Source organism: Saimiri boliviensis, chromosome 9, assembly GCF_048565385.1.
Source record: "Saimiri boliviensis isolate mSaiBol1 chromosome 9, mSaiBol1.pri, whole genome shotgun sequence".
NCBI classification, from domain to species: Eukaryota; Metazoa; Chordata; class Mammalia; order Primates; family Cebidae; genus Saimiri; species Saimiri boliviensis.
Window position 1 is genome coordinate 9,770,654 of NC_133457.1, and position 24,490 is coordinate 9,795,143.

Below are 24,490 nucleotides of genomic sequence, written 5' to 3' on the forward strand. Positions count from 1 at the left end.
CCAATATTTAACAGGCTTCTCAAAATCAAATTTCAGCTTCAAGTTTGTCTTTCCTGACTCCTAGCTTTTGGATGCTCCAGAGGGTCTCTGGAGGGTCTCTGGAGCATCCAAAAGAGAGGTAAATAGGATTATTTGACATGTTTAGGTATGTGAGATTGCCAAAATGATTTTTAATCTTCAGGTTATATTTTAGGGAATGATATTAATATATGTTCCAAAATTGTATGGAATTTCTAAAATTCTTTTTTTTTTCCTTTCTGAGAGAGTCTTGCTCTGTCGCTCAGGCTGGAGTGCAGTGGCATGATCTCAGCTCACTGTAACTTCCACCTCCTGGTTTCAAGCAATTCTCCTGCCTCAGTCTCCTGAGTAGCTAGGATTACGGGTGTGTACCACCACACACAGCTAATTTTTTGTATTTTTAGTAGAGACGAAGTTTCACCATGTTGGCTAAGCTGGTCCTGAACTCCTGACCTTATGATCTGCCCACCTCGGCTTCCAAAAGTGTTGGGATTACAGGTGTGAGCCATGGCACCCGGTCAGGATTTCTAAAATTCTAATGTCTGAGTATATGCAAGCAATCACAATTAAGTTATTAGGTTAAGTTACTGTAAACTACCAAAGATAGCTAAATTTCTTTGTCTATCATGTTTTTGACTGTAACTACTCTGGACGTTTTGTTATTCACAGATGATTGTTGTCTTGTTTTGATACTCTTCAAAAGATGGTTTATAATCAGCGATACAACGTTGACGAGGGCTCCCAAATGCAGGTTTCTGATAACTTTGGAGACTGTGACATTGGAATAAAGGAAAAATGTATAGGACTCATGAAGAGCTGAAATGTTTACAAATTTCAAGCAAAGCAACTGTTGACTGAATGAACTGAACTAATAGAAAACTGAAGTAATCTTTTTTGACTTTTGCTTGGAACACTGCTGATCCGTGTTTCACTTTTCAGATTCAAGGAGACTTTTGAGCTATTTACAGTCTGTGATTATTGAGTAAGCTATACTCTTGTGAACAACATTTAAAGCATATTTGTTTCTCTTACTGCCTGGCTTCTCCAGAATTCAGAAACTAGTGAATATTCATGACTTACGGTAATATAATTGTTTGTATCAGTGCAGTAAGAATCCATTTTTTTTTTCAATGGGGTGCAATTGGAGAAACTGGTTGTTATACCAAGGTTTTGACTGGAGGGGTATGCTTCCCTTTAAGGAATGAAGCTCTACTTACAGACTCAATAAATGTACCTTGGGAAAACTGGCCTCATACCTTGTCTATTCAGTCCCTGTACAGAGTTCCTAACCTGCGGTAAGTAAAGAATGTCACTTTCTAACAGGCCCTGCAAACCCATGTTCTTGGGACCTCAAGAAGAGAGAAGTTCACCCAACTCACAGGTATTTGAGTGTACAAACTGATGGCTGGGCTCAGCTTTAGAAAGTCCTATCTGAGATTCCTTGTGAAACAGAATTCCATCAAAGCCAATTTTTTTTTTTTTTTTTTTTTTTTTTTTTTTTTTTTTTTTTTTTTTTTTTTGAGATGGAGTTTCGCTCTTGTTACCCAGGCTGGAGTGCAATGGCGCGATCTCGGCTCACCGCAACCTCCGCCTCCTGGGTTCAGGCAATTCTCCTGCCTCAGCCTCCTGAGTAGCTGGGATTATAGGCACGCGCCACCATGCCCAGCTAATTTTTTGTATTTTTTAGTAGAGACGGGGTTTCACCATGTTGACCAGGATGGTCTCGATCTCTTGACCTCGTGATCCACCCGCCTCGGCCTCCCAAAGTGCTGGGATTACAGGCTTGAGCCACCGCGCCCGGCCATCAAAGCCAATTTTAAAAGCCTATGTGAAAACAATTATTCTTGTGGCACTTTATGCAAATAATCAGGCCAAGTATAAGACTAAAGTCTATTTTGCAAACAACTCAGTCCTATCATGATTTATTTTTAACAAAAATGGGAATTGGAGAGAGAAAAAATATGTTTCAAAACATATCCTACATTTGTCATTAAATTCTAGACTCATTATTTGTTTTTGTTTCTTGCCTTCATTTTAGAATAATCCTGCTTATTCCTGTGAACCAACCAGTGATTTCTGGCTGCAGTTCAGCAGGAACAAAAGCAAAGGGTAATGTAAAAATCTAGATCAATATTTTAATTCTGAGCAATTATCCTGCAAATCCAGCTGGGTGACAGAAATAAACAAGGCGCCTATGACCCAGAGGTTTTCTTTTTGGAAAAGTAAGACCAAAGGAGCTAGCCAAATCCAAGTCCCATGCAACTAATCTTTAGCAAGCCTAACTATAGCCTCCATTTATCTGGGTGTGTGGGCAGCCTCAGGACTTTTGAGCTGTCCTTACCCATCCCTTTTTGCTTTGTTTTGATTACATGTTTTCTAATAACCTGGTTTGTCTCTTCTCATCTTCAGGCCATTGAACTCCAAATGGTCATGCAACTGGACTCTTGGATGATGGTCCCTTTTACAGGGACCTTTACATAGGCCTCTGAAAAAGATCTGAATGCTGTTTTCCAAAAATAGCACCCCTGTCAGCAGGAAGCAGTCAAGATCAGTCTTTATCCTATCTTTATCCTTATTCTAATGGCAGTTAGATGTACTTCTTTAGAGTGAGGAATGATAGATGCAGGAGACAGATAAGGGAAACAGCACAGGGTTTTGAGCAAACTGGGGACCCGCCTGCACACTGGGAGATGGGTGGAGCCACCAGGAATCACATCTTATGCAGCAGGAGGAGCCTGGCCTCTTCAGCTCCTGTGTGGTGGCCTGGTATTCAATCTGTGAGGTTGGAACTTGTTAGCACAACTCCCCCTTTCTTTGATAAGAGCTTTCTTTTCGCCTAATAAATCTGCCCTCCTTACCCTTCAATGCATCTGTGTGCCTAATTTTTCCTGTTTGTGAGACGAGAACCTGGATTTTAGCTGAACTAAGGAGCAAAAAAAAATCCGTTTCATTAGTTTTGAATCTTTATTGATTCAGTTACCTGTCAGAATCTCCAAAAGAGGAAGCAAAGTTGAACACAAATTTAATCATTATTCTTAGTATTAATATATGCCTCACAAATACGGCTGCTGAATATTATTATAAAGAAGACCTGTAGAACAGAAAACCAGACACTGTCTGCTCTCACTCATAAGTGGGAGTTGAACAATGAGAACACATGGACACAGGGAGGGGAACAACACACAGGGCCTTTCAGGGCATGGGGGGCTAGGGGAGGAAACTTAAAGAATGGGTCAATGTGTTCAGCAAACCATCATGGCACATATATACCTATGTAACAAATCTACAGGTTCTGCACATGTATCCCAGAACATAAAATAAAATTAAAAAGAAGACCTGTAAAGGTCATTATGAAGCAAAACAGAGTCAGTTGTTACAGTGTAGAGAGGACAAATACCGATCTAAATGATAAATTGGAAAAAGAAATTGTCCTAACATTATGCCATGGATACTTGTGGCTTAAGCAGAATTTCTCGGACCGCATCACACATACATTTGGTAAGCAATGGGAATGTAACTGGCAAAGTGTGTTCGATGCCTAAAAAAGTGCTCCACTGATAAGACATGGGTTTCAAAAATGTTTATGAAATGTCTGAATAAAACTTCATGAAATATAGCAGTGAAAGAGAATAATATTTATAAATTAATAAATCATCTTATATAATGCATTTTAAAAACTGGGTATATGTAAGTGACGTAAATATTAGAAGGAAACACTTGGAAGTTTTATCTATATCATTAAAAGTTTACACATTCAAGTGGCACAAAGATACTTTTAAACCTAAATATGGAGATTTTCTTTATATTTTACGTCAATTTGTTTTTAGGCTTAGAAGAGTCTTACCAGAAAAACTATTGTGATTGGCAGCAGTAATCCTGGTATATGCAATAAAAATAATCCCTATCCCCCTAAAGTTTATAGCCTTCACGTACCCAATAAAGGCTCTAAAGTGCATTAGCCAAATAATCTATTTTCCTTACCTTTTGGAGAGTTGTAGTCCAGTTTCTGCCAGAGGTTGCACAATATTGGCAAATAAAAAGCTATCCTCAGATGAATTATTTCCCAGAAGATATCTGCTATATACTCCCTATAAATAAATTAACAAACAGCAACTAAAATTCATTGAAAACAGTCCTTCAACTATCCAATCAATCTTTCCGGTTTCTCAGTTATGTGGGATACTATACTCACAGGGTATGAAGATGTAAAACAGACTATCGATATTAATGTACATGCAGGGGTACTTATACCCTTCTAAAGAGTCATACTTATATCCAGGTAACACACTCTCATCCTAACACAATTCTAATTTATAACCAAACCAAACTTGAAAATGATCTCAGCAGTTACCAAAGATACCAAATCTGCGAGTTATTTCACCTCTAAAGATCACTACCCTCCTTCATAGTGGGGGAAAATCAAAAGAAACCCAGAATAAGATTTTTTTAAAAAACTATAAAACCAAAGAGAAGACAATGAGATGATCTCTAAGAATATTTTCTTATTTTTGTGCCCCTAATTTAGGTAAAATGGTCTCTTTTGAACAGTGTTAGTTGAATGCTAATCAGTGTTTCTCTGATAATTCTCTATTTCTTTTTTTTTTTTGCCTGGCCAATTTTTTTATTTTTAATAGAGGCAGGATTTAGATATGTTGGATAATTCTCTATTTCTGTACTTTCAATATAATAAAGTCTTTCCTCTTACCAAAAGACAAACATCACTGTGTCTTCTTTATACAATTCCTTATACAATAAAACACTATATAATAGTTCTTCCATCATATCCAATTTTATATTTCCAATTAGATTGAAATGTTTATGATCATCTCTAAAGCTACTATATGTACAATATTATGTATATACAGTTTGTGTTGTACATTTTAATGTCCATCATAATCCATGTCAAACTTTTATTTGAAATGAAAAGTCATTTCAAATTTAAAGCCTATTTGGTATCTTATTTTTTTTTATTTTTTTTTTGAGACGGAGTTTTCGCTCTTGTTGCCCAGGCTGGAGTGCAATGGTGTGATCTCGGCTCACCGCAACCTCCGCCTCCTGGGTTCAGGCAATTCTCCTGCCTCAGCCTCCTGAGTAGCTGGGATTACAGGCACGTGCCACCATGTCCAGCTAATTTTTTTTGTATTTTAGTAGAGACGGGGTTTCACCATGTTTACCAGGATGGTCTCGATCTCTTGACCTTGTGATCCACCCGCCTCGGCCTCCCAAAGTGCTGGGATTATAGGCTTGAGCCACCGCGCCCGGCCAAGGTATCTTATTTGTAGAAACAGATTTAACATCATGAGGTCAGGAGAGCGAGACACCCTGGCCAACATGGTAAAACACTGTCTCTACTAAATAGATGTAACACAACTATTTTAGTTGTTCGTGGATAACATGAACTCTGAGAACAGAATAAATTTATCATAATTTTCCTTAATCCTTCTTTTCCCACTCTTTTTTGCTTCTAAACTTATTTACCTGTTGTTCTTCTAAAATCCTAACCCCTTGTTATTGATGAAGCATCTCAATTTCTTAAACCTCCAAGATTCAAAGTGCCAAAAAACTGGATTAGTATGAATAAGGCATTTGTTTAGATTATAATTAGAGAAAAACCTAAATTTATGCTCAATTATCTTTCAAAATTAATCGCACAAATATGACTATGAAAATAAAAAATCTTACTCATCTACTTGCTCAAAAACTTTTTACTTACTTATTTATTTTTAAGATTGAGTCTCATTCTGTCACCCAGACTGGAGTACAGTGGCATGATTTTGGTTCACTGCAACCTCTGTCTCCCAGGTTCGGGTGATTCTCCTTCCTTAGCCTCCCAAGTAGCTGGGACTACAGGCACGTGCCACCACAACTAGCTAATTTTTGTATTTTTAGTAGAGACAGGGTTTTACCACGTTGGCCAGGATGGTCTGGATCTCCTGACCTCGTGATCCACCTGCCTTGGCCTCCCAAAGTGCTGGGATTATAGGCATGAGCCATTGCGCTTAGCCTCAAAAACATTTCAAGAGGCTACTATATACTAGATATTGTGCTAGCCTCTGGGAAGTACAAAAATAATTCTTCCCTCATCATCAACCCTAACTAACAAATGATTTCATAGTCTGAGGCAGAGATCATCAAAAGGTGTTAGCTTTTTCTTACACTGGATATTCAGAAAATGACTAATCCTTACATACTTTTCCCTTTTTAACGTTATGTCATTCTTTCTTCCTCCCTCCATTTTGTAAGTTTATTATACAAAAAAAGTGATAACACATTAAATTTTGTCCTTGCCAAATTCCTATTCTGTAAATTCTGAATTTATATTTTACCCACATCTGATACTTGTCATTATGATACGCAAAATGATCTAAGGATAAAGAATATAAAACCCAGAAGACTGGAAAACATTGTCAACAGTACATTGGTAAATAATGGTGAAACACGGGTTTAAAACAATTAATTACCTGTGCTATTCCAGCCATCTTAAAATACGAAAGAGCAAGAAAGAAATTCCAGTTAGGAAGAATAGAATTAATTCCCCTGCAGCGGCAATAGATTGAAATCAGTTCTTCCATTGATGGTATCCCTATAAAAAACAGCATGCAATATAAACTTTAATTAAAATGTCATGGTGAATATTTCAAAATGTTATAATATGAGATGGATATGTAAAACGGAATGTAATAATCATTAACCCACACAACAAAACATGTTCTAAATCTTAATTCCCAAAAGATTATTTATTATACACATAAATTACTACAAGTGGCATGCTAAGTTCAGAAAATTTAATGAAGAAAATGAAGTAGGTCAGTCACGATGACTCATGCCTATAATCCCAGCACTTAGGGGAGGTGAGGCGGGAGGATCACTTGAGAGCAGGAACTTAAAACCAGCCTGGGTAACACAGTGAGACACCGTCTCTACAAAAAAAATAAAACTTAGCTGGGCATGGTAGTGTGTGCCTCTAGTCCTAGCTACTCAGAAGGCTGAAGTGGGAGAATCACTTGAGCCCAGGAGTTCAAGGTTTCAATGAGCTATGACTGTGGCACTGTACTCCAGCCTGGGTCACTGAGCAAGACCTTGCCTCTAAGAATAATAATAATAAAGTAGGAACATGTTTTAGAAACAAATGAAAACCATTATCTAAAATCCAAGATTTTATATTCTAATTATGAAAGAAATAAAGACAATTTTATTAATTTTATATTAATAGCAATTTAGACTATATTATGTTTTTATACCTGAATTTTCTTGAATATAAGAACCTTGATTTATCAGTGGAACTGTCTTTGGCCAAAAGTAGAACATAAGAAGATGAGCTAAGTCTGACAAAGGATGGCCAATGGTTGAAAGCTCCCAATCCAGCACTGCTATAACTCGAGACTGTAATAAAAAATAAAGAGGTGGTTAACATATTAAAAGTTGAAACAAGTATAATGAAGAAATAAATAATATCAAACACATTCAAAATCATGTTTTCCATCAAAAGTCAATTTAGGTTTTTACTCACAGTGGCATATTGCATTTATAAAATAGCCAATTAGCCTTGATTATATAAAGCTAAGTCTTCCGGTTCCATTGCTGGCCATTAATCCTTCTCATTTTACTTTACACAGGCTTAATATCTCTGCTAATGAGCAGATGCAAAAGTAGTTAAAGTTTCTTAACTGGAAGTAACTGTGATGAAAAGGAATTATAGTGAATTACTTATATGTTAATAACCCATGTTATGTCATGCATAATTAAGCACTTGCTTTAGTAATTAATCTAACTGCATAACAAATATTATACTACTCCATCAATAGTACTGTTTTTTTTTTTTTTTTTGAGACAGAGTTTTGCTCTTGTTGCCCAGGCTGGAGTGCAATGGCATGATCTTGGCTCACGGCAACCTCTGCCTCCTGGGTTCAAGCAATTCTCCTGCCTCGGCTTCCCAAGTAGCTGGGATTACAGGCATGTGTCACCACACCAGGGTAATTTTGTATTTTTTAGTAGAGATGAGGTTTCACCATGTTGGTCAGGCTGGTCTCAAACGTCCGACCTCAGGTGATCCACCTGCCTCGGCCTCCCAAAGTGCTAGGATTACAGGCATGAGCCACCACACCTGGCCCATCAATAGTACTTTTTAAAGTAAGTTATTTCATGCTGTAGATACAAAGCATAATTGTTATAAAAGATACTGTTAGTTTTATAAATATAAAGTCCATCATTATACAGCAATATGATAAAACAATCATTATATAATTTGTAACCAATAAAACAAAAAGTTTTCCTCATACTACCTTGTAACAATATGTACAAGGGACTATATATCTTGATGTTAAGAATACAGGACATTCTTTTTTTCATTTCTTATGTTCATTTGGCTGTACATATAGCCAAAAAATCAATTTGCAGAGTAGTATGTAGAGTATGATCTAATTTTTGCATAAAGAAAAAGATTATAAAATGAATACTCAAAATTGAAAGGATATTGCACCAAACTGATAGCAATGGCTGTGGTTACTTTAAGGGATTAAGGCAGGAGGCAGGAGGCAGGAGATACAGGGAGGGGAACCTTCACTGGAGGCTTCTGTATACAGGAGTGATATGATATGATCTGTATTTTTTTTTTTTTTTTTTTTTTTTTGAGACGGAGTTTTGCTCTTGTTACCCAGGCTGGAGTGCAATGGCGCGATCTTGGCTCACCGCAACCTTCGCCTCCTGGGTTTAGGCAATTCTCCCGCCTCAGCCTCCTATGATCTGTATTTTAAGAGGGTCACTCTGGCTACTATGATTTCAATATACTATAGGGGGGCTAGTGAGGCAGCTGCAGCAATACTCTAGGCAAGTTATTCAAGCCACACAAAATTGCAGAGCCCATTTGGGTAATATGAGTTACTGGGTTTCATGCCTCCATATAACTGTGTGTGCTTGCACTCCCTTGCTCCTGTGGCAAACTTACATACACTATTGTAGCTTTGTGTGAAAATGTGGGCTCTGGAGTCAGACAGGCCTGTATTCAAATCCTAGCTCTACCATTTACTGGCTGTATAACTCTGGACAAGTTAGTTAACCTCTCCAATCCTCAATTTTTTCAGTCATAATATATACCTCTTACACAGAGTTAATGTAATGATTAAATGGGCAGGTAGCACGTATGTTTCATTTACCAGTTTCTAGCAAAGAACCTGGCATATAACAGGTAGCCAATACATATTTATTTGGTGACTATGTACAGAACCTGGCATATATAGCCAGGCAACCAAAACTGGAAAAAAATTGATCACTACCTTCTCTATAACTTTACAAGAGCTTTTATTGTTGTGGTTATATTATACTATAAATTTATAATATTTATAATATTATAAATTATTATAGTAGCTAGATTTATGAAACTACTGAAGAGGATGGATTCATTTTTCTCTGACATCACTCTATTTGTTATCTATGCTTTTAATATCCAAAGAAAAGATGAGATACTTATGCTATAAATGTTTGCTTTTCTTTTTTAATACAAATTGGGAAACTTCTCTGGAGTTACATTTCATAATACCTGAACTATTTTTGGGGTGAAAACACAAGGCTATAAAACAGCCAGTGAGAAAAGCTGATGGCTCATCAAATTGCATAAATTAGTGTGAATTAATTAACAATAGATTATTAGAATCCTGTCTATGCCTGTTTTGTTGAGAGTTATTAAAAGCTCAACATAACTTTAAGTGGTTGATCTGGACAGTTACTATTTCATCTTACTGCTACTAAGGAACTTATTAGAAAAATGATTTTTGACAGTTTTTCTAAAACCTCAGTACAACAGAAAGCTTTTAGTTGTGTTAATTATCTTCTGTATAGAGAGATTCACTTTATGTATGCCTTTTATGCCATTGAACTTTATTAATATGTATGTGTATTACCATTCAAAACAAACAAAAAATACATAAAATCCAACAGAACAAACAGTAGATGAAGAAGGCAGGAAAGAAAATAATAGGATTTGTAATAAAAAGATGAAGCTAGGAAAAAGGTTATTACACATAATTGAATGTGATAGGACATGCATAGTTGTTAGTATGGGTAGTAAAATTTGCTTTGAGTTTTATAGCAGGTAAAATAAAATGTGAAGCATGGTCAGTCACAATCTTTATAGCGTAGGCAGGTCAAAAGCAAACCTGCTGCCCTAGAGGGACAACTTTTCTTGGCAATGAGGCTAAAGAAAAATATCACCCATCAATCTGCATATAGGTGATATTGTGTAGCAGACTAAAATGTCTTAAATAGTCTCTTATATTGTAAGATATAAAGAGAACTTTGAGGGGCATGATGTGATTCCTAGAATGCAGGCTATGCTGGAAAACGACTGAAAGGACAAAGATAAGGGAAGGCAAGACCGTATGCTGAGAGTGGCAGCCAAGATGGGACAAGAAATTTGAGCGTTTGAGAAGAATGGAAAAGATTTAGAGAAGCCATTTTTCAAAAATGTCACAGGTTTTACTAAGAGATGAAGTTACAGCCTGGATAAAATCATATGGTATAAAAATGTCCCAAGCCCAATTTACCTGATTTCATGACTTTATTCTGCAGCAAAAATATGAGGACTCAAGTTTAGGGCCAGAAATTGTTTAAAGTCAAGGGGTGATGAACTTCCCCTGTAGGGTTATTAGAAAAAATAAACAAAAAATAATAATGATGATAATAAAGTCAGGGATAGGAAGATTCTAGAGTAATAAGTAAACTAAAGTCAGGATACTTTATAATTCTTTTATTACTTACATACATCTACAGTCAAAAAATTATTAATGGAATCAATACTAAAGAAGGTATCAATTTTTGAGATGACTGATCATGACCATGTAGCCCTGTAGTATAAAAAGTAAAGTCATGAAGGGCTTATGGATTCTAAAGTAACAGCAATCAAATTTGCAGTGTCTCAGGGGAGATATAGAGAAATAAAAGAACAGAAAGCAAAGAGGTTGAGGTCAAAGATAGGAGATTTCAGGGCCAGGTGCGGTGTCTCACACTTGCAAACCCAGCACCTTGGGAGGCTGAGGCAGGTGGATCAGAAGGTCAGGAGATTGAGACTATCCTGGTAAACACAATGAAACCCCGTCTATACTAAAAATACAAAAAAATTAGCCAGGCATGTTGGCACGTGCCTGTAATCCCAGTTACTTGAGAGGCTGAGACAGAACTGCTTGAACCTGGGAGGCAGCAGTTGCAGTGAGCCAAGATTGTGCCACTGCACTCCAGCCTGGGTGACAGAGACTCTGCCTTAAAAAAAAAAAAAAAAGGGGGTTTCAATTTTTAGATCACGGAAATTGACAAGTTCCAATGGCTGTTTTTAATTAAATATATTTTTCAAGTTGAAATGACAGTGTACAGATTTTACATTAAACTCCAAGATCTTAAACATTTCTTTACCAGTAAAATTTATATTTGGGAATATAAATTCCCAATATAAATATAAATATAAATATAAAAAGTCTCTCCCAAAATGAACATTTTCCAGGAAAACTGGATTTCTTTTAAACACTGCAGTTAGCATGTTGTTCTACTGAAATACTTGCTCAAACACGCTTTAAATACTTTATAAATAAGTAACTGAAAATAATTTTGTTTTGCCATATCCTGTAGTTTTCTTCACTGGCTTACCCCACACATTCCTGGAAAGTTTGTCATTTAAAATTGTTTTTGTCTTACTTCCTAATTATTGTGTTTTCTGATGACAAAAACAAAACATGCTGTTGTTTTAAAAATAAAAACCAAAAACATCAAGCCATAAACATCACGGAAATGTACAATTATGTCTCCTATAATTCCATTTCATACAACCACTGTTTAGGTTTTAGACATATTATGAAGGATTTACGTATACCCTAGTATTTTTCTGAAGAAGCTTGACAAGTAGTCTTAGAAAAGTCAGATAGAAAAATGAAGGGGAAAAAAATGGAAAAGTGAGGGTAACTGAAATACATTGAGCATCACTGATGTGGCAGGTACCAGCTAGTTGCTCCATATGGACTGTTTCATTTTAGCTGCCCAGCAACTCAGAAATTGTGTTTTGTTTTTTTTTTTTTTCAATTTTAAAAGGCACACAGTATCAATTTCCTGGCTTTGATAATGTACCATCATTGTATAAGATTCATTTTGGGCAATTTAGAAGATGGATACACAAGGCTTCTCTGAACTATAATACTTTTATAACTGTATGTGGGACTATAACTATTTCAAAACAAAAAGTTAAAAATGGAGGCACAGAGAGAGGTTAGTAACTTGCTGTAAGTTCACACTGCTAGGGAATGAAAGTTAAGCATAAATTTATGAAAGAAATAGTTGCCTAGTGAATAATGAACTAAAATTAATCCCTGCAACATAGATTCATTCAGAATCATATATACACCTTCGATATAAAGATGAATGAATGGCCAGGCGCGGTGGCTCACACCTGTAATCCCAACACTTTGGGAGGCCGAGGCGGGTGGATCACGAGGTCAAGAGATTGAGACCATCCTGGTCAACATGGTGAAACACCGTCTCTACTAAAAATACTAAAAATTATCTGGGCATGGTGGCACGTGCCTGTAATCCCAGCTACTCAGGAGGCTGAGGCAGGAGAATTGCCTGAACCCAGGAGGTGGAGGTTGCGGTGAGCTGAGATGAGCCATTGCACTCCAGCCTGGGTAACAAGAGCGAAACTCGGTCTCAAAAAAAAAAAAAGATGAATGAATAAGATACAGTCATTGTTTTAAAGGAGCTCCCAGTGTAGTGGGTTCTAATTTGTTATCTACTACATAGACTTGAGCGGCAAAGATAAGGAAAAATAAAGACATAATCCTTAAACTCAAAAAGAAAGCTTTCAATCATATCCCTAGGATTATATACAAGTAAGCCCATACATACACATTTTCAAGATGCTATAACCCAGGGACTGATTTCGCAATTTTTGGATGATCTCATGAAAAAAGAAACATAGTCTAATTTCCTGTTTACTTGTAAAAGTTTTAAACAGAGGTGGAAAAGATAAACTATTAACTAAAATTCAATTCTAAAGTTTCATAGTTCTTAATGCCAGTCCACTGTGGGTATCTTTCCTTCCTTCACTGCTGCTGTAATTCATCTTGTATGATACACTTCAGCACCAGGTATATATTGTTATCTAAGTACTTTTTCTCTCCATTTGTGTTTTAAGCTTATTAAGAGTTGTATTTCTTCTTCAACCCCAAGTTTTAGGGCACAGAGTTTATAATGAATAAATACTAGCTGACTTGAATTCTAAAAACTTTCCATGAAAAATTAACTATAATACAGGAGGCAGAAATTGACTAAGTTAAATTTGACTAATAATTATGAGATTACTGGATACAAAGTAGAAAACATTTCATTACCTACCATTATAGCCCTAGAACATGAAAAGATAATGATATGTGTTAACAAATTAGTATTGCATATAAATAACTGAAAGCTATGCCTTTATCAGTTGTTTCATTAAAAAAAAAAAAAAGTCTCTCCCAAACTATTGACTATCCTGTTTGTCTGAAGGAAAATGATACCTGTTTGACAACTTTAATCCTATAAGAAATCGTTTTTAAATATGAGATTAAATGTAAAAGGAAAACAGCAACTTGGTACTTACTGTAGTTTACCATTATTTTCAGCATATTATGACTAATCTCAAATTTAAACATCTCAGGAGACAATATATAATACATTAGAAGATCTAGGTCTGAATTTTTTTCTTACTTGCTTAAGATTAGGAAAGTACTATAGATACAGAACATATGGGGAACTCTGACTTATTCAAGGATAGGTTCCTAAAATATTAACCAAATGACACAGATCAAATACGGGCCAGGTTCTGCTATGTTTTAAGGTATATGTTTCTATAATTTTCTATGTTATAAATTAGCATATTTAATTTTTCTAAGAGTAATTAACAAGGTTAGAATTCAGAATTCATCAGCGTCCTTAGCAAAAGGTTACACATGAATGCACATACATATATAATTACATATATGTAATTTTAATATCCATATTGACTTTTCCATAGAATGTTTTCTCCTGCTGGTAAACATGCCCACATGTGTTTATATTCTTTTTGGATTTTCAATTGATATACACTACTTTGAGTTATGACAATAATGGAATGAATAATGGTTTTTCCAACATCCTTTTCTAGTAGGAAAGAAACACAAAACCTGGAAGTTTAGCAGACGAATTTAGAGCAGCTCTTCCACCCTAAAACGTCTTAGCCTTCTAATAAAATGCATAAACCCAGAATAGATCCTCCTCTCAGAAGCAGGATTCAGGGAACTGCAGATCTTTCTCATGCATGTAGGAATACTAAGCGCCAAACGGCATGCCTAAAGGCATACAGTTAATCAGAGGATAACTGAGAAAGTTTCTTCATTCCCACTATACTGTAATCCAAGGCCTCACTGTAGGTGCTCAGTGGAGGATTATAGCTTTCATTTACTTATACTCTTATAAAGAGTACAATGTGCACATTTATACACAGCAAGGTTATATTAATCTCATGTAATTATTTTGAAGCCTCAAGACGCTTTTGGAATTCTCTATTCTCTGAACTGTATAATAAACAAATAATACATTCTTCATGAGATACGACTAAAAACCACAAAGAAGTATAAATGAACCAGAAAAAAAAAAGCAAGAACATGGATAAGCTGAATATTTTAACTAGTAGATGAAAAACTTCTTTGAAGAAAACAGCAACACGCAGGTAGAATTCCCAAATCCTTTTCAAGCAGTAAACCAGATTTCACTTGGGATTAGAACCAGTCTCAAAGGTAGGCAGCTAACCTATGCTAGAAAATCTACAGGACTCCTTTCTAAAAATTCTGAGTGATGAAGACAGTCCTGAGCTATAGGGGAACAGGGAGAGGGTTGGGCTCCTTCAGTGCTCTGGAGTGGGGGGACATTTACTTAGTGCTGTGTCACAGAACAGACCTACTCGATTAATTGTAAACATGGCTAACTGTACCTCTTTAGGGTGAAAAACTGTGTTATCTAGTCTGAAATCTCCATGAACCAAATTCTCTTCATTGTCATTATCTGGCAAGTTCTTCATTAACCACTTGGAAAGCTGTTGCATGGCAGGGATGTCCTGATGAGCTGTAGCTTGATATTGCTTTGTCCAGGTTGATACCTAAAGCCATATAAATAAGCAAAATGGTAAAGCTGAAAGCAGAATGTAAGATCTAGCAATTCTAAAATTAAAACAAAATTCGAATGCCGTTTTACTCCTTAATACTCCTTAATACTCAAGACCCATGCTGGTGATACACACGTCAGCCTAAAACACTCAAATCGGCCTAAACCTTAAACATTTAAGTATCTTTTCCATGTAGTTTCATTTTCCTTACGTAGCTTTTTATCAGGAAAAAAAAATACTGGTCTAGGCATTAAGAGATGTGGGTTCTAGTCTTTATTCAGCAACTATTTCATAGAAGAAAAAAAAAGAGAATGCATACAAACACACACACACTTTCTCTCTCTCTCTCTCTCTCTCTCTCTCTCTCACACACACACACACACACACACACACACAAATATATAGCCATAGATAATTTCTGGAAAGGGTCACTAGAAGTAAGCCCCGAAAAAGGGAATATGGGGATTAGAAGGAAAGAAAAAAGAAAGATATTTACTTTTCATTTTTTTCTTTTTGAGACAGAGTCTTGCTCTGTCCCCCAGGCTGGAGTGCAGTGGCACAATCTTGGCTCACTGCAACCTCTGCTTCTTGGGTTCAAGCAATTGTTCTGTTTCAGCCTTCTGAGTAGCTGGGATTACAGGCACACCACAACACCCATCTAATTTTTGTATTTTTAGTAGAGACCGGGTTTCACCATGTTGGTCAGGTTGGTCTCAAACTCCTGACCTTGTGATCCACCTGCCTCGGCCTCCCAAAGTGCTGGGATTACAGGTGTGAGCCACCGTGCCCAGCCTACTTTTCATTTTAATATTCTTTCTTATTACCCATAGAATTTTAAAAATATATTACAGGTATAAGTAGTATAAAGATCTTCTATTGTTCTTAGAAACGAATGCAAACAAATCAACCTATTCTTAAAGCCCTCTAACAAGTGGGGCCATATTGTTTATTTGCTTTTTTATCTCCATTTCTCAAGGTATCTTTGCTCAATTTAGTGCAATAGAGCAAAGATCTTTACTTTGTCTTACCCAGTCATATTGACTTGGGTTTAAATTCTATCTAAGCCACTTACTTGTGTATTACTTGATTGATGCAAGCCTCCCTTTCTTTATCTGCAAAGTGGGAGTAATAATACCTATATCTTAGGGTTGTTGTAAAGATCAAAAAAGAGAGGTTGACAACTCACCCTGCCATGTAGGACTTAGCATATAGTGAGGACTCTCTAAACTTTAGTTCCATTTTCTCTTTCCTAACTCCCATAAAATAATATGCTTACAAAGGAAAGCAGCCCATGTATATCTAGTATTGCTTTCCTTTAATTTAAAATGATCCACATCACTTTAAATTTTATCTTTCCATAAATACTCATAAGATCTCTCTCCCAGAAAACTTTATATAAGCAAGGGCATCCCAACTACCAATCTTTGAATGGCACAGCTCTCATGATGAGTATCAAACAATTTACTACCAGATTTTATACTCTTATACCTTTTTCAGGTTTCATGTATGACATGCATATACAGGTCTCTCCAAAATGACAAGTTCTTATGGGGAGGAACATATTCTATATTTTTCTTGATATTTAACACAGTACTCAGCAGATATTAAACACACAGTCAAGCTTAATAAATATCTGCTAGTCCAACTTAGAAAAAACTGTATAGTTAAAAAGTATTGGAAAATTAGGTGAAAAGTCTAAAACAGAAGATTTTGCTGAACAAAGCCTGATCTAAAAATATAAGATAATTTTATGCTAAAAACAAGTCATTCTGAAAGACAATGTTAAAAGTCATAGTCAAGTTTCAGAAAATTATACAATAATAGGTTTTTATGTTGACTAATACATTATTTACAAGAACTTGAAAAAGATAGGTATTTATGTGGATGTATTACCTGTCTTTTGCAGTACCCAGCACCTATACCATATCCTTCCAGCTGCAATGACTGTATACTCAAGGAATGTAACTGAGCCAGTGTTTCTACCATGGCCACATACAAGGCTGAACGTTCTGCCGGGCTAACTTCAGGAATTGTTAAATCACGAAAGATTCGACCCTATGGAAGTGATTACAACAGATTATTTAAATGTGTGCAACCAATACTTTGCAGAATCTACTAGAAAAACATTCATTTGTGAAATATATTTAATATTAGAGTATACGTGCCAAAGGGAAAATACAAGGATATGCCAAGATGACTATAAACATTAAAACTACTCTCAACTATTTTAAAGAAAAAATTTAAAACACATTTTGAATTTATTGTTCTTAATGGCTTAAACTACTACGTAAAGATGGGTTTTCCCTGCTACCTTATGGACAAGTTGGTTATTACAATTACATATAGCTCTTTACTGACACCTAGAGGAAAATTTAAGAATAAGTCAATACCTCTTAATTATTAAATTTGTCTGCTACATACCTCCCTTTGTAAATGCTCACATTTGAACAAAATTTTAAGCCTTTGCAAAGCAATCTAATCACCTAAAATGTTAAATAGCAAACTATATCATTTATTAGTATCATAATAAAACTTAATGTAATAAAACATCCTAATTAACTTCATAATTAAAAGTAAAAGCATCAACAAAATAAGATTAATTTACCTGCACATGTTCCATTATGTAAAATTCTGTTCCAATGACAGACGTATCATTGCAGTATAATATAGGCTTGGGAACGGGGAATCCAATTGAAAACAAGGCTTTCTGGACCTTAAATTCTCTATCAATCTAAAGAGAATGATGAATCATTAAAAATCAGAGAAACTGCTTTAATTGTAATTAAATTTAATACCTACTCATGGGCGAACCTTAAGGATAGAAAACAACTATAAAACAGTATCAACAAATAACCCAGAATATAATAGTAATAATTTTTCTAATAGTGGTCTTGGTATAATCATGATTACAAATTAGACCACTGTGAAAAAACGTAATTTAATTAGGATAAGAGGATGAGCACCTGCATGAGACTTAATACTGGCTCTGATAATGCCAAGGCAATAGTTAATGTTCACAATATTTCACATATTTTATCATAAAACATCCATTTGTCCTCAGCAGTTCCCTGGCTGGCTGGTTGTTCTTTCAGGTCTTCCAGGGAAGCTCACGTAAGTCTCTATTCTAGCACTCTACTATAGTCAGCTACAGAGAGCTGGGGGTGAGAGGTGGGTGGTGGTGGAAGGAAATGTACCTTCCCCTTCTGGAGAGTATGGGAGGCATGTGTTTCCAGGGCAGGGACATGGGGATCCTTCCTGGCACTCAGGACTGCTGTGGAGCTCAAGATAACTACCAGGAAAGTAGGCAGCTGGAGGCAAACTGGAGCCCAAATAAGACAGTAGGAAGAAAACGGCTTCCTTAATTAGACAGATGCACAGGCCTATCACTCAGGACCCAAGGGCAGAGCTGTTGATGCGGGCAAAGTCAGGATGGCTCATCTGCATGTAGTCACCTGGCCTCAGATTCAGACAATGGTGACCGACCATTCTAAGGAGGGGAAACTCATTTTGATATCAGGAAGTAAAGCAGCTGCTACAGCAGTAACTGGAACAGGAAACTAACGAAACCCATGTCCAAGGTTAGAGAAGCCAGTGGTATCAGGGGCTGTGGAAAAAAGTGTTTGTAACCTCTCTGGTGTTGGGAGATGAGGGGGAGTTGGAAAAGGGGGAGAGGGCAAGAGGGTTAGACAAGCAAAAAGAGGATCACATAGAAGGAGCATTGCTTTTTTCAGTGAAGCATTGAGAAAAATGAAGGGAGTTGAAACAAAGGACTCCAGATCCTCGTGCTTGGGCTGAGAGCATTATGCCCTGTTCTGATGTGTTCAGGTGGGATGTTTTCAAGAAAAGAGACAAATAAAGCTGTTTACTGGGGCATGGGTAGGGATTAGCCTTCAGCCATGCCACACTGAGATTTAATAAAAGTTACCCAACTTTTTTTATCTTAAGCATCCAAGTTCCTTCATGTTTCTGGGAATATGATTTGGGACCAAAAAAGTCCCATAGAATTTACATTTTTTAATACTGTGATATTAAGTCTACCCCACAACTGTCCTTCCCCAGTGAGCTGGGCCTGGGAATCACCTGCTGTACATGATTACAGTCACATCCTAAATATGCACAGTGCTTTTAATGTTCTCCAGTACTTTGATTTCTGTCCCCTTCTGTTCTCTGGAAATCTACAGATAATATATGTTTTCTGAAGACAGAAAAACTTAGTTTTTAACAAAAATCTTTTATAATTCTCACTGTCGTATATTTAGAGGGTACTGTAAAATACTTATTCAAATCTTTCTATCACCAAAAGATCAGAGGATTGTCACAGCAAATATATCAAAATAATTCTGAGTAGATACTATTATGTATTATAATTTAAATATACAACAAAACCAAAATATCTATAGAGGAGTAGCACTGAAAATATTCATTGGCTGATTTTACTTCTAGCCAACAGTGTAGAGGAAAATCAAATACACAAAAGAAGTGGGTATTGTTCAAGATTAATGGCCTAAAGATAGGCTTACATTTCAACCTCAAATCCTTTCTTAAGACAAGATATACTTCAAGGGAAATTTTCATTAAAAATAAAATACATTTTATGTTATTTGGCAATCATAGGATGCCTTTTAAAAGTATATTGGCTTTGTGTGTATTCAAAGCATTTATTTGTCACCAAAGAATTTATCATTACATTTGTATACTATACCTTATGTGCTTTAGGAAGAAGTGAACCTGGTGGTTTTTTCCTGAGCACATATGCTTGAAAGCCCTTCTGGAGATAAAAGGTTGGATTGGACTGTCCTGATCTAGATAAAAGTAAAGAAAAGGTCAATTACAAAGATTTCCTTCATCCCCAAATCCTACTGAAATGTCAGAAGAAACAAATGAAAATAAATTCATCCCAGTGCTGGAATATCAAGAGAGGTGCTATCAGCAGCTCACAACATGAATTTCTAGATAATATTAAAGCAGATGGCAACATACTGGCAGCTGAAGAGTCTGACCCACACAGGTAGAAAAGAGGATCCCACTTCCTGACTGCAAATCATAAGTTTTGTCAGGAGAACTTGTAGAACGATGACTGATGTAAGTAAATAAAGAATCTGAGAAGAGATTGTAAGTGATCAGTCAGAAAATGAATTAAAGCAGGCGTCCCCAAACTTTTTACACAGGGGGCCAGTTCACTGTCCCTCAGACCGTTGGAGGGCCGCTACATACTGTGCTCCTCTCACTGACTACCAATGAAAGAGGTGCCCCTTCCTGAAGTGTGGTGGGGGGCCGGATAAATGGCTTCAGGGGGCCGCACGCGGGCCGCAGTTTGGGGATGCCTGAATTAAAGGATGCAGGAACAGCTGGGTTAATTCCCCCTCATCTGCCTTTAGAGAGATAATCCCCATAGGTGTCACCAAGGCTAGTGCATGAATTCAGCTCTCTACAATGGGAGTTCTGAGAAGTGAGGTCCCACAATGAGCATATGGTCCAGGGAAGTGCAATGCTGGCCCAGCTAATTCACAGACACCAGGGCATTGACTTTCCCAGCCAGATGAACAGAAATTCTCACCTACACTAAGGATAAACACTTCAGCTACCAAAACTCTTCAGTCTATACCTTCATTTATAATATGGGCATTTAAGAATCACCCAACTTCTGAAGAATCCAACTGTACAAAGGAGAAATCTAAATGAAATAAACAGAAGAATCAGTCTTTAAGGTAACAGGTAATAGGATAAAGTAGAAAAAAAAAATATTTGAAATTTCTTCCCAGGACTCCAACCTTTATCAGGAAAACACAAGCGTGAGCCTAGATTGAGTGTGGCAGCAGCTCCAGTATCTATGTCTTCTATAAGTCAAACCCATCCTTCCTGGCAATCATATCAAAGAGCACTGGTTTTGGTACCATCTAATCCTGTGTGGGTGCCTTTTACCATAGAAAGGTGGAAATAATCGCCAGTGGTCAGGAAATAGGACCACCACATGCTATGCTGTCTTTATTGATACAGAACAAGTTATCTTTGATGCTGCAAACAGTTAATTGCAACGGCTCTTCCAAACACATTTTTTAAAAATGCCAAACATCTGATTGGATGCATTTTTGATGAGGCAGTTCTCTAGTCACATATAAAGTACTGGTCTTTCATGATACTAAATGACTCAAGTTAAATATAAAGGGAAAACTAAAAGCTTCTTGTTGAACATAGAGTGACCCAGTAAGTCTGATTCTACATTTATATCCAAGAGAACTGAACACACAAAATTAACACAAAAACTCGTACATGAATGTTCACAGCAGTACAATTCACAACAGCCCAAAATTAGAAACAGCTCAAATGTCTGTCTGCAGGTAAAAGGATAAACAAAATGTGGGATATCTATACAATGGAATATTGTTTGGCAATAAAAAGGAATAAAATGTTGATCCATGCTACAACATGGATGAATCTTGAAAATATGTTAAGTGAAAAAAGCTAGTCACAAAAGACTACATATGTATTATGTGATTCCACATCTATGAAATGTCCGGAATAGGCAAATCTGTACTCACAGAAAGTAGATTAGTGGCAGCCAGGGATAGAGGGTGGAAAAAATTGGGAGATATGAGTTTCTTTTGGGATGATGAAAATGTTCTAGAATCAGATAGTGGTGATGGTTGTATAATGTTGTGAATACATGGAAAAACAACTGACTTGTACACTTTAAAACTGTTAAATTTTAAAATTTTATGTTATATTAATTTCTCAAAAACAAAAACAAGTAAAAGTTTCTCTTTTGAGGAAGTACCTAAAATGGTTATAACAAAGATAAATAAACATTGTAGAAGCCCATCTGTGTGGGCAGGATCACTGTCAACACTGTCAGTACAGTACTCACTAAATTTAACCACTCCAAGCATCAGGCCTCCAAATAGCCTGCAACCGTTGATGGTCTCAATATAAGAATCATCACTGAGCTAATAGTCATAATATTGGTTAGTTCTTGGACAAGATATTTGGTGCCGAGAGAATTGTGTTGATCTATAACCTAAGAGATGGTACTTTTGATGTGTCCAACCTTCACTGACAAACAGAAAATCTTTGCATGTAAGTGTAGCCATGGACACTTAGTTGGTTAGAGAAGACTTTAAACAGATAATCTCATGAGACCCTACTAAGCCATCCATAGCACTGGTTCACTTAGAAGCATACACAGACAGGAACAACAGGATGTGGCATGGCGGCATCAGATGAGTTTCTTCAGCAGACTCCTTGTAGCAGTCCAGGGTTTACTCTATGTCCCCATTGCCCCCACAACCCCGTGCCCGCCCAGTGACAGCTCAGGTGCAAGGAAATGAGATCAGAAAATGGGCAAGTATAGGTGCTACCTTAATTTAGAAGTCTTAGTCTATTCAGGCTGCTATTATAAAATACCATAGACTGGGTAGCTTATAAACAATAGAAATTTATTTCTCACATTTTTGGAGCCTGGAACGTCCAAAATGAAGGTGCTGGCAGATTCAGTGTCTGGTGAGGACCCACTTTCTTAGAGATGGTGCCTTCTTACTCTTTCCTCATGGTGGAAGAAGCAAGGCAGTTCTTTGGAGCCTCCTTTATAACACTGGTCCCATTCTTGAGGTCACTGTACTCATGATCCAATCATCTCCCAAAGACCCCATCTCTTAATAACATTACCTTGGGAGTAAGGATTTTCAGCATATGAATTTTGGAGGTATACAAACATTGAGATCATAGTAAAACCTCATGCCCCACAGTCGCCATTATCTATAGTGGCAGTCCTTTGGCACCAGCTTCCAGGGCCCTAGCAAAGGACGTGACTAGTTAAAAGAACTCTCTACACTTAGGGAAGCCCAAAGCTATGCCTCTCTACCAGATACTTACAGTTCATTTACAGACCTTCCAGTTCAGATGTAGTTTACTAATTGATGTTATTTTTACCACAGCAATGTTGCATGGAAACACAGCTGATATGCCACCTTACCAAGTTTTCAGAATTATAGAGCTAGAAAATTAAATAAATTTATCCATAGAGCAGGAGAAAAGTTTTATTAACCCTTTATTTATATCACCGTTGACAAGGCTCAGACTCACGGCATCATCCTAGAGGGAGCATCTACCTGCCTCTCTAAGCTTTACAAACTCAGAAATTCCTTCAGAAATTTTTCAACGGAAAGGAACTAAAAAAATAAAAATAAAAAAGCATTGGCCCTGATAAGGGAGTCAGTTATCTTTGTGGCTATCTAGGAAGCCACCTCCTCCCTTGTCCAGAGATTTGAAAATATTCAGAATTTGCTGCTTTTAAATTTTACTCCTTTGCCTTTGGTATTGAAGCCACTGGCAAAATGATGACTAATCTGATCAAGTGTGTTTACTACAACCACTTATACTAAGCAGACTCAGACCTTCACCAACTATCTACTCTGACAACCAGTTTGGTTTGCTCATTACGGTTTACGAAATTGAATAAGCAATGATGAAGAATAACAATCAGCCTGGCAAATTTGAACTCACAGGATTTCCACAGATTTACATAACTTTGTGTATTGATGCCAACAGCATCTCAAAAGTGTTTGCTGTTGATAAGAGATCAGGAAAAAAAGAAAATTAAAAGACATATGACCCAGTATTTGCACATAGAAACATTGAGCATATGGTACAAGAGGCATAAAAGTACAAAGCTGGAAGATGAAAAACAGAGAGACATTTTTGCATAAGAAGTTGGTCATATCCTATGAATTCAATAGACCACAGTGGAAAATGAGAGATGGCGAAGCAGAATCAAAGGTGAAGTCAAACAGAAGACTCTTGACGAGTGCAATGGAGTCATCAAATAACTGGTCAAGAATCTCCTTACTGAGAAGAAAGAATTTAACATCAGCCGAAAGAGCTGGAGAGGGTCCAAACCCTGCCATTATCACAGCATACCACAGCTGGCACCATGCTAGGTGCTTTGCTGGGGACTTCCCTAGAAGTGGTTGCTCATCCTTACAGGTGCATATTCTGGAACCATGACTACAGAAACTGACTAAGCCAACCAAAACTCAACATGAAGTTTGACCATGAACATGAAATCTGAAGGACTCTGATGTGTAGGAAGTTAGTTTAGTGGCACTTTAAAAAAATCATATTTGAGCTGCTATTTCATATACTAATAGACATTTTGAATACCTGAATATACACAGGGTAAGGGAATACAGTTGTATTTTATTCACATGATAATAGGTAGAAAGTGCAATTCATGATAGAGGACAAAGCCTTTTAAAATTGACAACAAAAAGAAAAACAGTGAGTCCACACTACTTAACCTAGTGTAAGACTGTCCCTCTCCAGCCC

General features: G+C 36.7%; 1 protein-coding gene across 1 annotated transcript in view; it reads right to left on the minus strand.

Annotated features, from left to right (window-relative positions):
• ACAD11 (acyl-CoA dehydrogenase family member 11) overlaps positions 1 to 24,490 on the minus strand; it is a 133,671-nt gene that overhangs the window by 103,270 nt on the left and 5,911 nt on the right. Inside the window, exons 2-8 of the mRNA XM_010335805.3 lie at positions 19,872 to 19,971; positions 17,775 to 17,900; positions 17,063 to 17,224; positions 14,999 to 15,163; positions 7,260 to 7,401; positions 6,480 to 6,601; positions 4,000 to 4,106 (exon numbers count right to left, since the gene is read on the minus strand). Of these exons, the coding sequence (XP_010334107.1) occupies positions 4,000 to 4,106; positions 6,480 to 6,601; positions 7,260 to 7,401; positions 14,999 to 15,163; positions 17,063 to 17,224; positions 17,775 to 17,900; positions 19,872 to 19,971 (924 nt within the window). The remainder of the gene's footprint in view (positions 1 to 3,999; positions 4,107 to 6,479; positions 6,602 to 7,259; positions 7,402 to 14,998; positions 15,164 to 17,062; positions 17,225 to 17,774; positions 17,901 to 19,871; positions 19,972 to 24,490) is intronic.